The sequence below is a fragment of the Garra rufa genome, chromosome 19 (genome assembly GCF_049309525.1).
Source record: "Garra rufa chromosome 19, GarRuf1.0, whole genome shotgun sequence".
Taxonomy (NCBI): domain Eukaryota; kingdom Metazoa; phylum Chordata; class Actinopteri; order Cypriniformes; family Cyprinidae; genus Garra; species Garra rufa.
In genome coordinates, this window is record NC_133379.1 from 17,878,130 (window position 1) to 17,892,243 (window position 14,114).

Below are 14,114 nucleotides of genomic sequence, written 5' to 3' on the forward strand. Positions count from 1 at the left end.
CATGTGTTTTCTTGTTTGCAGCGCGTTGGCCTCTCTCGGCCACCGTAATAACGACTATGCAGAAGACGGCAAAATGAATGAATGCTTGCTCGTTTGATTTTTGCAACTTACCTCAGATTTTGAACATTTTGATAGCACCAACACAGAACGGCACATGTGTCTGTTTGTCGTGACTTTAATACAAAGGCTCAAAAGAACGCGAAAGTCACTTCCTCCGAGCAGAAATGAGATATAATTTCTTTCTGCTGCAGCGCGTCCTTAAGGCTTTACAGGAAAGCGAGTGACTAAACCTAAAAATACACCCTTTGACCAATTCATACGTCATATTAATAGCGATTTACTTCCGTTATTTAGTACAGCTGCGTTCACATCAGAAGCGAACCGTACCCCAGATCACCCTAAAATAGGGTTACCACTTTTTATACCCAAAAATAAGGGACGCATGGGGGTTGTGAGTTGTGCATATAATATGGGACGTCCTGAATAAGAACTGATCATTGTTTTTTTCTACTTTTTAGAAATGGGGTCTATATACCCCGTTAAAATGTAATAATGTCCCATATCTCAAAAATGCTGCAGTAAAAAGGTTTCATATGAGTTTTGCATATAATATGGGCCGTCCTGAATAAGAACTGATCATTGTTTTGTTTTTTATACTTATTAGACTCTAAAGTCTAATAATGTCCCATTTCTCAGAAAAGAACCGTCACGTACACCAATAAATAAAACGGACATTAAAGCAGAAATTCACGAGCACTTTGTAGTATTATCTCTCAGTCCTGGGCGTCTAAATGAAAAGCGCTCTGCAAACGCGTTCTCTCTGTGTTGTTTCTGAAACTACCGTAATCACTGTAATATGCGCGCACACTTAAAATCAATCGCGGCTGGCTTGACCGTGTTTTTCTGAACCGCGGCTGGCTTTACCGCAGTGATTATTTGCATGAGACGCTGCTTTAAAAAAAAAAAAAAAATACGGGACAAAACCCGTCCCGTATTGATTCAAAACGAGACGCGCAATTTCATTCTCAAATACGGGACGATTCCGTATTTTAAGGGACGGGTGGCAACCCTACCCTAAAAGCATAATTCACCCAAAAATGATTATTGAGTTTGCAACTTTACCCGGATGCGTGGCCATTTTGGCAATATTCTCATAAACAAAATTGCTTGGTTATGTACTACTGAATACGATGTTCTGCTAGTTTATGCTGCCTGCTGAAAAAAACAGCTAATACCAGCCTAGGCTGGTTGGCTGGTCTTAGCTGGTTTAAGCTGGAAGTGGCTGGTTTTAGCTAGTCTCCCAGGCTGGTTTTAGCTGGTGGTTTCCCAGCCTGACCAGGCTGGAAAAGTGGACAAAACCCCTCTAAAACCAGCCTGCCTTCCAGCTATGACCAGCTAAAACCAGCCAACCAGCCTAGTTTACTAGTTGCCTAGAATATGATAAGAACAAACATGAATGTTGTCAAGATTCTTGCCCTGGAAATCCTGGTTTAGTTTGGCCAACCACAAACGCCTTTTGTTCCTCTGTTTTTCTTGCACTCCTCTTGATTTGTTATAACTTTAGGCAGTCTATAGTACTCCAAATGTTTTTCCCAGTCCGACCAATTAGTACAGCCTAAAAATGACAATTAACTATTTTCAGCAGCAATAATCAGCAAAATTTGCAAGTTTTGTTCGATTCAGTGCCACCAATATGGCTGACTGATGACGCTTTGTGAAAACACTGTATAACTCACCCTCATGTCTTTTTAAACCCGTATGACTTTCGTTCATTTTTGGAACACAAATGTGATATTTTTGATTAAAATTGAGAGCCTTCTATCCCTGCATAGACAGCAACACAACTGCCAATGTCAAGGCCCAGAAAGTTAGTAAAGACATCGTTAAAATAGTCCATGAGACTTGAGACATCAGTGGTTCAACCGTAATGTTATGAAGCTATGAGAACACTTTGTGCTTCAAGAAACCCAAATAACGACTTTCTTCAACAATTTCTTCTCCTTTGTGTTAAGGTCATTGCACACTGAGTCCAAAATTTTCGTATGCGTTTTTTTTCGTATTTGTCATCCTTTCCTATCAAAATGCTTGCTACGGATGCGAAAACACTTATGACAGATGAAAGTTTCAGAGATAGCGTGTAAACATGATTGACAATTATTTTTTTAACGTGCGAAAATTTCGGACTCAGTGTAAAATGATCTTAAATGCATTCATGCATGCGTCGACTTTGTTTACTTAGTAAAACGATATAACCCCCATAGTCATAAAATAGATCCGTCCCCTCCAATTCTTCTTTTCTGTCTTTTGCACCACACAGATGTTTCCTAAAACACCCACTACCAGAAAAATCTAATTTTTTACCATCACACCTACACTACTGTAGCCATTGTCGGCTGTTCTTTGAGCCCAAGAGCTTTTATCTCGGAAACGATCAGTGGTGCTCAGTTGGATGCGCTTTATTTGTTTAGTGGTGTTTAGTGACAGGAAGAGCCACCATGTGGGGCAGGAATCTCCCCTATTGTCTTCAGTCCAGCGCGTTACATGCGGGGAGGAAGAGGGAGGGCAGTGGTATTTGGGGTGGAGCCAAGTGAACACGACCCCCCTCCCCTTCACCCACCAAAGACCTTTTCATGTGCAATGAGTCTAGACATTCATATGAAACAACTCACCTTGAGGCATGCAAATCCAGTCTCTATTCAAAACGTATGATTCACACACGAACGAAACTTGTGCATTTCTCCATTTTATTTCTGGGGTTTTCATCCAATTTACACCTGTTATCCCCTCTTCCCTATCCAAATACAGGCTTTTAAATAAACCCATTAGATCACTGAATGAGCAGAATCAATGTTCTCTAGTCTACTAAATGTCTAGAGATTTAGGAGACATTGGTTGCAATGTGCAACATTTTCTTGGTGGAAAAATAAATCACTGCATGTAAGCAGTAATATCGTGTTAAAACAAACCAAGCCAATGAAAAACTAATCCTACATTGTAAAAAAGTAGTGGTACAAAATAAAAAATATACAAGTAACAAACTAATGATTACATATTGCACACACAGAGGCTTCAACAAGAAGAGAATGACTTGAAATATCAAACAGTGCGTGTTACAGTCTGTTACAGTGAACACAGTCGTCTACCTATACAAAACACGGGACTTTTAACACAAAAAGCACTTGAATGTTCTGACCAACCGAAAAGAAGAAACATAAAACGAAAAGACAAGCCCTGCAGAATCAGCATGTAATGGCAATATATTGAGGTAGTTCAAAGTTCAGGACTATAGGAGAAATATTTTGATCCAAAGTCCAGTAAAGTGGTTGAAAAAGCTTCTCATTCAGCAGGACGTAAAGCAGACACTTTGGTCTTAAGGCCAGGAATTCATGGTGTAGTCTAAGAACCTTCTGAACAACAAAAAAGGACAATAACAAAAGGAAAGAAATGTAGCATGTTTGGTTAATCTTATCTTTAGTTTACAATAATAATAATAATAATAATAAAATATTTGGACCGAATATTAACAGAAACTAGACGTTTGGACTAAAACGTTGACCTAAAGGTACGACAGCAGAACCATCTTTTCTAACCCGAGAGGTGAGGTTAAACTAGTTATTAGCATGAGTTTGGAGGTAAATGTGAACGACAGTGTAACAGTGAGGTAATCTTTACGAGCCACAGTGTCTGATGGGAAGAGGTACAGCGGAAGAATCATCTTCATAGCACACGGCACGGCGATCATGGCTATTTTTCCCAGGGGGGGAAGGAGGAACTAGTAAAGCATGGTAAAGAGGGGAGCACAGATGCCTCTGTCCCCTGGGGCGTCTCCCTCCATCTGCCTGAGGGAACTGGAACCTCAGCGTAACGTCAACCTTCTCTAAAAACTGCGTCGGTTAAAACTGATGAATACGGACAAGAACAAAAGAAGCTACTTCATACAAACATCAGCTGGTTCAATGGTATGTTGTGTGTAAGAGATCTGTACATCCCTGATATGTGGCATGTCACTGTAAACAAGACCAGAAGGGAGACAGGATTCTTGGTCGTAAAGCCATCAGTTCATATAAAAAAAAGGCAGCAGCATCAAAGGACCATACAGCAAATCCAGTGCGAGTTCCAAGGACTTGTTTGAAAATGCTGGTGGGATGGAATTGGATCTCCTTGATTTTTCTTCTTAAGGCTGTGTGCTTAAAAAAAGGATCCTCATTAGAGCATCCTTTGTCTTTTTTTGAGGTCAACACAGAACCACTGGAAGAAGGTCCTCACTTGGCTAAAAAAAAAAATTAAAAAATAGATATCCTCAGTTCAAACCCAAAAGGAAGCGTCCAAAGCTAAAAAAGTTTAAGTTAATACTATGACCTCAGTGGGATCCACTCGACCGTTGGTTTTCCGTTTGGAAAGTCTTCGTCGGCGTCCGAGACAAAGCCCCTCGGGGGCGGCGGAGAGGGCGGAGGACGGCGGCAGCCCCAAATTGACTTTGTCCTCCCTCTCCTGGCGTCACCTGTCGAAGCAGCCGGCTGTGAACGTGTGGTGGGAACTCAAGTAGCCGCTCCCGTAAGTCAAACCGAGGCAGTGGCGTTCGGGCCCCACGCTCACCTGCATGGAGATGGGACCCTGGAGGGGCAAGCCTCGCAGCCCTGACGCCAAGCTGGGGAAAGACGCGAACGACCCGGCCGGCATCGAGGCCGCAAGCAGACCGGCCTGGTGTGGCTGCAGATATTCCCGAGAGCCCACCGGTCCTAGGGTTTGGCAGTCGGCCAGCATGTGCAGCTGGGATAATGCCGGCGAGTGTTGGGAGAGCTGCGGGTAGCTGCTGGCCTGGAGGAGCAGCTGCTGAGAGCTAGAGGTGGGCTGCCTTTGCAAAGAGGGGGTGGCGGGGCTGTGGGGGATGTGAGCTTGCGGCTGGAGGGTCTGACTAGCGGAAGGGGAAGATTTGGATTTGTTGGCCTCTTTTACGTCGTTGTCGTGAGCGCTGAGAATGAAACAAAAGAGGTGAGGAGAAGCATGTGTGGGCATATTATGTTGTTTGAATGCGAGTATATATTGTGGTTTGCTCTTACAGTAACATGAGCTGGATGCACTGCGTCAGATGATCCCAGGAGTAGCCCGTGAGCAGGTGGAGGACAGTGGTCCAGCTGGGGGAGATCTGCAAGCAGATTCGGGATGCAGCTATGCAGGCAGCTGCCACCTGAGAAGGCCTGAAGCTCAGGAAGGCATGGTCTACAACAAAGATGCACACAAACATGATGTGTTATATCCTCAGTGATTTTACCACGGTTAAAGGGTTAGTTCACCCAAAAATGAAATTCTGTGATTAATTACTCACCCTCATGTTGTTCCAAACTCGTAAGACCTTTATTCATCTTCGGAACACAATAAGATATTTCTGAAAAATCAGAAAGGTCTCTGACCCTCCCATAGACAGCAAGGGTCCTGCGACGTTCAAGGCCCAGAAGAGTACCAAGATGATTTGCACATCCACAAGTGATGAAAATGTGGAATCAAGTTTTTTTTTTGTTTTCTTTTCATAAAAAAAGTATTCTCATAGCTTTGTAAAATTACTGTTAAACCACTGGTGTCACATGGTACTTTTGTGCTGTCTATTGAAGGGACAGAAACATTTTGGATTTCAACAAAAATATCTTTAATTCTGTTCTGAAGGTCTTGCGGGTTTGGAACAACATGAGAGCGAGTAACTACCCCTTTAAGAGACTAACTTTTATTGAGCAGCTGCATCATCAATATGCTTAATCTATAACTGATATATATAAATTATATCAATTAATAGAAAAAACATAAAAGGGGTAATTCATCCAAAAATGAAAATTGTCAGCATTTACTCACCCTCATGTAATTCCAAACCTGTATGAATTTCTTTATGTTAAATAAAAAAAGCTCTTTGCTGAATTTGAAGAACGCCGGTATGCAAACAGTTGTTGGTCCCTATTGACTTCCATAGTATTTCTTTCCCTACTATGGAAGTCAATAGGGACCTTCTCAATTCTTAGGGTTTGGAACAACATGAGGTGAGTAATTAATGGCAGAATTTTTATTTTTGGGTGAACTCTCTCTTTAAGAGAACAATCAAATACATATTTTAAATACAAAATAGTGTCTTTTTTTTCTCACCTTGCAACGAAACCTCGAGGAAGTAGTGCGTGTATTTGTCCATGAAAGCTTTGGTCTTGGACAGGGAGGAGAGGGGCCAGCCGTTGTGCAGGTCCCCCTCCTGGACAGCAGCGTGGAGGTAGTAGTCGATGAAGTGGGCAGGTGTGGGCATGCACAGGTTCCAGCCAAACGTCTCCAGCAGCAGCAGCTCCATCTTGATGAGGTCACGCTTGTTGAGGGTGAGGTTCAGACTGCACATGAAGCCCAGAGTGTTCAGCTGCTCCAGTTTGGGCACACGGTCCTCCTTCTCCTCAAATTTACCTGTGCAAACACAAAGATCATAAGATTAAGTATTTGAGTTTTAACTACAATGCTAAAATATGAACGCATGGATTATCCTACTGGATAACTCCAGACATCAGAGATATCATGATGCAGATTCATGGAAGAAAGTGAGGACATTTATAGCTTTTTTTCCCTTGTTGAAGAATCTCCCATTATCAGATATCACTAAGATCTAAGACATTCTTGCACTAAGATCTAAGAACAACGCATCTCTGTGTTTCATTCACATACTTGGGTTTCTCTAAAAGGATTTGCATTGACATCATTAAGGTGAGGCATTTTGTGAATTCCTGTAATGAGAGAGCACAGCTGCCTCATGGTGAATTAGCCCTTCTCAGCAGAATTCCTTTGTTCTTTTCGTTTTCCCTTCCTGACTCTAGGTGCTAGGTGTTAATATCTTTTCCCCAAAGTCCAAGGCTCCACAGTATTGCTTCCCCCACAGTCTAATGCTCCAACAATAAGGGCCCCACGACCTCTGACTCCTGCGGCTCATGGTTGAGTGCTCACAGTCCCCCTCAGATCGCTGGCTGGCGTGGAGGAGAAACAGTCCAAACAGCAAAGAGAAACCAAGGTCACACCTTCATTCCTCAAGGCTTTCGATAAACTCATTCCAAGGACTACCAGGCCTTTACATCATGACGTTGAGTTTCATACAACCAAACCAAAAATTACTCAGACACCAGATATAATTTGATGTTCTTTTAGTCATAGGTTCAGGATACTATAATTGATTTACGTAAGTGAGGATAGCAAATTAAAGTAAACCGTGACACACCCAAAAATTCTTCATACAGTGGACTACCAGTAAAATGTATAAAAATTTGGAACCAAAATTATTCAAACACTTTGACCTGACCATGTTTTACTTAAGTGTTTTTTGTTTAATTGTTAATGTGACCTTTTTACACCACAGACTGAACAAAATTAAGCATTGCTTGGTAATTGGTCAACAAAGTATTGATAGTTGTGCATCAATACTTGGTCATATTTTTGTCTGAATTTTTGTTTGATGGTAATCCGTTACATACATTTCTATCAAAGTTATCTGAAATTATCACGATGAGTTTGTTCTGACAAAGTTTAACTCTGAGTTCTTGTCATATTTTATGACCATTTTCTAAACTATAGTGAATAAACTCTGATAATGTGAGAAAATAAGGTTTCTGAATACATTTTGGTATATTCTATGGACATATACATTTTTAGTACACTATTTTAACAATACTTTACCATATTAAAGTAGCATTTATTAGAGATATACAATCTCTGTTGTAAGCGTGTATCTTTAAGTATTCCAAGCTGACATAAAACCCAGTCATTACAGGAACAATAAACGCAGATTTAGTAAGTAATTTGTTACACCAGATGTTCACCCAGACAAACCTCTACGACCTAAAATATTTACTTGAAGTAACCTCTGAGATTAACCCTAGGTTTCTTCAGTTATGAGAACTTTTGGTTCTGTGGATTTTTTACAAAATGAACTCAATGACATTCTATCACATATAAAATGTATTCAGGCTGCATTTTATGAATACCAGTTTGTTTCCTGATTATAAAAATACTTTCTTTCTGATTAGTAATATGCATTCCTAAGAACTTCATTTGGACAACTTTAAAGCTGATTTTCTCAATATTTTTAGATTTTTGTTTTCATCTTCAGATTCCAGATTTTCAAATAGTTGTATCTGTCAAATAATGTCCTATCCTAACAAACCATACATCAAAGCTTATTTATCATACTTTCAGATAAATCTCAATGAAAATAAAAATAAAAATTGTGGTCCAGGGTCACAAATAGGTTGTAAATAAAACATCAGACACATAATTACTAGAGGCATCGGTAATAATTAAACATTTAAGCAACTTAAAAAAATATATTATAATTTAATAATTATTCAAATTTTTAACATATAAATGTTAATTTCCGACCTATTTTACATTCATTAAGGAAGAAATATAGTACTTAAGCAATAGTTGACTTAAGTAAAACTACCCAGATGGTTGGGTTAAACATTTAACCCAACTGCGGGGTCAAAACAACCCAATCGTTTGGTTTGTCAATATTGTTTCCAGCATTTTTTGAGAATGTTATAGAAGTTTGAATATAATCCTCATGAAATATATATATATGTATTAAAAAAACATTTTTTTTTAAATAAATAAAACAAAATCATTTTATTTTAAAAAGAAAATATTTGTGAAAAGGTAGAGACAGCACATTTTTACGACTATATTATACAATATTGTTGTACAGTCTAAAAAAATGAGTGAAATATGGACTCAACTATTGTAATTATGCGTCTGATTTTTCATTAACATCCTATTTTGTGACCCTGGACCACAAAAACAGTCATAAGGGTCCATTTTCTTTAAATAAGCTTTCCATTGATGTATGGTTTGTAAGGATAGGACAATATTTGGCCGAGATACAACTATTTAAAAATCTGGAATCTGAAGGTAAACAAAAAAAAATTTTAATATTGAGAAAATCGGCTTTAAAGTTGGGTTACTATTGCTTAAAAATGACTATATTTCTTGCTTAAAATTGAACCCAAAATAGGTCGGAAATTAACATTTAGTAATGTGTCCCATGAATGAACATTTATGAATACGTTAAATAAATAATGAACATTGTTTAAATTATTAATAAATAGTGCTGGGCAACGATTAATCACATCCAAAATAAAAGTTTGTGTGTACATAATATGTGTGTGTAGTGTACTGTGTGTATTTATTATGTATACATAATGTCAAAAAAACACCCAGCTGACATAAAAAGCCACTGCACAGCGTCTTTTCTTAATTATCTGGGGGGTACAAATTCTTTTCATTAGCATCAAACCTCAGGGGGGCATCTGTCACACTAATCTGAATATCAGGAACCCTGCTGAGTGTTTCAGTTCAAACATGCCCCTCCAGGGCCCTCGGCTCCCCACCCCTCCCTCATCCTTCAGAGGAAAGGGCCAGCCTGCATTTGACATGCTACTCTACACCGTTTCATCAAAACGGAGAGGTCCATTAGCTAAAGGAGGATATACCATTTCAACAGGGCTGAGTGTTGGAAATGGAAAAGTACTAGAGGATTAGGGTTTCAGCTTGTCTTGCTATCTTTTTAAAATGCAGAAACCAGACTGATAATAATAGAAAAGATGATTTCCTTCTCTCTATATTTGCATACTATCGAATTGATTAAGAAAAACAAGTGTGCATTTAATGGGTTACCATAACAAACCCCCGTCGCCCCAGCTCTGGAGAGGAAATGAGCCTGATATCTCGCCCTCTCCTCCTCCAAAGTTCTCAGCTAGAAGAATGAGAGCGGGTGGGTGTGGGGGGCTAATTGCGCTGAAGTGTTCGTCCATGCATATCCTCAAACTGCATTTAGCCATCATTCATCTCAGAACCTTATCACCTAAAAATTCAATCTGAAAGTCTTGATTCATTTCCTCTGTTTCAGGACAGTAATGTTTTCACTCAGCTAGTTTTTAACGTTGACCTCAGCTGAAATCTCGGCAAGGAGCAATTTCTGCCGACTCAGCCTTCAAGATGATCATCCTGTGTTAATACGGGGTTACAGTCTGGCTTCAAATTACACAAGCTTAAAAAAAGCTTAAACCAAAGTAAATAAGCTTCAGTTGGGCTTGGGCAGCAGTGTCACTTTAGTATTTATAAATTATTACAGTATTTCTCTTCAGTTAGCTTTTATTTCTACACCAGTCAAAAGTTTTTGAACAGTAAGATTTGTAATGTTTTTTTAAAGGTCTCCCTTCTGCTTACGCATTTATGTCCGCATTTATTTATTTAATTATTTTTGCGTTACTCTAATATACTGATGTTCAAGAAACATTTTTTCATGATTATTATTATTATCAATATTTTAAATTTGTTTCAGTTGAGTACATTCTTTTTTCAGGACTATTTGTTAAATAGAAAGATACAAAGATCAGCATCTATCTGAAATAAAAAGCTTTTGTAACATTATATACACCATACAAAAGCTTGGAGTCAGTATGCATATTTTTTTGGAAAGAAATGATAGAAATTCATATTTTATTTAGCTAGGATGTTTTAAATTGATCAAAAGCAATGATAAAGGTATTTATGATGTTACAAAAGATTTCCATTACAGATAAATGCTGTTCTTCTGAACTTCCTATTCATCAAGGTAACCTGCAAAAATTCTACTCCGCTGTTTACAACATAAAATTAATAATACTATTAATAATAATTTTGAGCAGCAAATTAGAATATTAGAATGATTTATGAAGGATCATGTGACTGGAGTAATGCTACAAATTCAGCTTTGAAATCACAGGAATAAATTACACTTTTAAACATTACAATAGAAAGCAGTTATTTTAAATATAGTAAATATATTATAGTAAATAGTAATTTTTTTTTTTTAAATGTTACTGTGTTTGCTGTACTTTGGATTAAACAAATGCAGCTTGATGAGCAGAAAATTTGCTTGGTGTTCAAAAACTTTTGACTGGTTTCATTTGAATTTTTTGTTTAAGGAAATGTTTTTATTGTGTTTTAATCATTTTAAACAGTTTCTAACATGTCTATTTGTCTTTAATTTATATTAATTTAAATTTTAGTTTTAGTAATTTTAGTATGGCTACATTTCTAGCGTTTCCTCTAATATTTATATTATATTTTAGTTTCAATTAACAAAAACTATTTTCAGTTTTTGTTAGGTCATTTTTAATTTTGGCAATGCTTAATTTATATTAATTTCTTTAGTTGAAGTAATTTTAGTAAGACTGCATTTCTAAAATTTTTAATGCTCATAAACAGAGGCATAGTCTATACTCATTTAGTTCCAAAAAGAAATACAAATAATTGAAAATAAATATAATTGAAAGAAATGATAATTGAAAGACAACAAACAAACAAATAAATTACAATTTTTAAAAATTATTCTTATATTTGGCAACATGGCATAAAAAATTAAGCAGTTTTTAGTGTAACAAGGTGAAGGGAAAAAATGAAAAACATAGGCGCATAAGCTCAGACCAAAAGAAATATAACTGAAAGAAAACACAAAATAAATTAATAATAATAAAATAAATAAAAAACAAATCCAATATTTGGCAACATAGCATAACAAACAAAAACAACACTTTTTTGAAGTGTAACAAGGTGAGGGGAAAATACAAAAATTGTTTAAGAAAATTGTTAAACTTGTTTAACAGCAGTAAGTTTTTAGTCTAGTGCAGTAACTGCATTTTCAGAAAGAAAATCCTCTCCTGGTCAAAATGACTGAAACCTGAGTAAAAATGAATATTAAAATGGGATTTCTTATTATGAAACCACAAGCCAGGCTGTTTAATGCAAAGACAGCAGCTCCCTACCATTTATCATAATAAATCTTGGTCTGAATGGAAACGTCGCTATGCTCTCAGCTTTAAGCTTAGGGCTGGACGCCCCACACACATTGACTGCAGGCGACTCTTAGAGAAAGCCAACAATGGCCGCAGCCACCTGAATCAATGACTTAGGGAAAGGGAGGGATATTCTAACAAGGAACGTGAGCGAAGCCATTATTCATTCAGTCGAAAGCAATTAATTAATGCCTGAACACTGCCAATTGCCGGCCAGCGCAAAACAACCATCCCCCCCCCAAACAAGCGGCAGCCATAATGAGGGTCAGAAGAATGAGAGACATTGGCTTTTAAAAGACAACCTTTAGATTATTGTACAGATGCAGAAAGCACTCTGCATTAATTGTCATTTTGGCAGCCTTAATCTGGGCCCCAGATTTTAATCGGTGAAAAACACCAACACATGGCGACACAAGTCACCCCCCTCTATCTCATCTCTCTCGCTTTGTTTGTGTGCAAGCAGACGTGCCACCTCTGATAACATGCCCTTCCACATTACACAGCACAGATATATTATGAGTCAGACTTCCTTGTTTCCTGCACTATAAATCTACTTGAGACATCAGGCGACACTGCAAGAATGCCTCTCTCCTTCTGCTGCATAATCTACCTGAAACCATTGGTTAGACTCGTGCTGAAGCAGCTGTAACTTGCTCGAACTCTTTCTGATTTGCGCGTTAGATAGGTTGCCTTGGAGACTGACTCAGGGGTCTTGAGGCCAGCGGAGGCCGTGGCCTCTTATGCACACAGCTGTCACACAGCACAATACAGCATCTAGCTAGTGCAGAGAATCAGACGCATCCGTTCGGTTCAATACGAGCACCTAAAGTCTTCCAAAATTACATTTACCTCAGATACCTGCAATGAATCAAACACCAGCATCACAGACACCTAAAAGCCTCAAATGAAGTGGACTTACTGGCCAGGAGGAGACATGAGAGGGCGATGACGTACAGCTGCCGCACTGCTACGTCATAGTGGTCCATAAAGAGGTCGAGCAGGTAGACGGCCAGGTGACGTGCCGTAGGGCACAGCTGGTATCGGTTACTGAGAACAGCAAGCAGGTCGGCAAAGTACCGCCGCATCCCGATCTGTGGAGATTGGGCCTGGTACGTTGGCAACTTCAGCTCCTAAGGAGAAAAAGGAGATGGTATGGTTTTTCGTAACACATATATATATACATATATATATATATATATATACATATATATATATATATATATATATATATATATATATATATATATATATATATATATACATATATATGTGTGTGTGTGTGTGTGTGTGTGTGTGTGTGTGTGTGTGTGTGTGTGTGTGTGTGTGTGTGTGTGTGTGAGACCCTGTACCACAAAACCAGTCTTAAGTAGCATTCATATTCAGTAAAGATCATGTTCCACAAAGATATTTAGTAAATTTCCTACTGTGAATATATCAAACCTTAATTGTTGCTTAGTAATATGCATTGGTAAGAACTTCATTTGACCAGCTGTAAGGGTGATCTAAATATTTAGATTTTTTTGCACCCTCAAATTTCAAATTTTCCTATCCTAACAAAGCATACATCAAATTGAAAGCATTACAAAAAAGATCATGGCATCAGTTTCCACAAAAATCTTAACACAACTGTTTTTAACATCGATAAGACATTTCTTGAGCATCAAATCAGCACATTAGAATGATTTCTGAAGAAACATGTGACAGGTGCTGAAATCACAAAAAATAAATTATATATTTTTTATTTCTACTTTAAAATATTCAAATAGAAAACATAAAATTGCTTGTATTTTAAATGCATAAAATTATATTTGATTAAAATATTTAATCATAATATTAACGTTTTAATATTTTTGACCAAATGCAACCTTGATGAGAATAAAAGACTTAAATTTTTTAATAGTTTTATTCTGTGATATTACCATATATACACTACTAGTCAAGTTTTTGAACAATAAGATTTGTAAGGTTTTCTAAAGTCTCTTCTGCTCACTTCTGCTTTATTTGATTCAAAATACAGCAAAAGTTGTAATATTGTGAAATATTTTTACTATTTAAAATAAAAATAAAATGTAATTTATTCCTGTAATCAAAGCTACATTTTCAACGTCATTACTCCAGTCTTCAGTGTCACATGATCCTTCAGAAATCATCCTTCAGAAATCAAGAAACATTATGATCATCATCATCAATATTAAAACAGTCGAGTACCTTTTTTCAGGATTCTTTTATGAATAGAAAGATTGGAAGATCAGCATTTATCTGAAATAAAAAGCT

General features: G+C 37.6%; 1 protein-coding gene across 1 annotated transcript; it reads right to left on the reverse strand.

The window, feature by feature from the left end:
- Window positions 1-2,743: 2,743 nt before the first annotated feature.
- On the reverse strand, window positions 2,744-12,966 carry ccnjl (cyclin J-like). Its single transcript, XM_073824791.1, has 4 exons — window positions 12,760-12,966; window positions 6,130-6,429; window positions 5,061-5,220; window positions 2,744-4,972 (listed from the first exon to the last, which is right to left on the reverse strand). Exons 1-4 carry the CDS (start codon window positions 12,923-12,925, stop codon window positions 4,498-4,500), a joined length of 1,101 nt encoding a protein of 366 aa, XP_073680892.1. The 5' UTR covers window positions 12,926-12,966; the 3' UTR covers window positions 2,744-4,497.
- Between the last annotated feature and the right edge of the window lie 1,148 nt (window positions 12,967-14,114).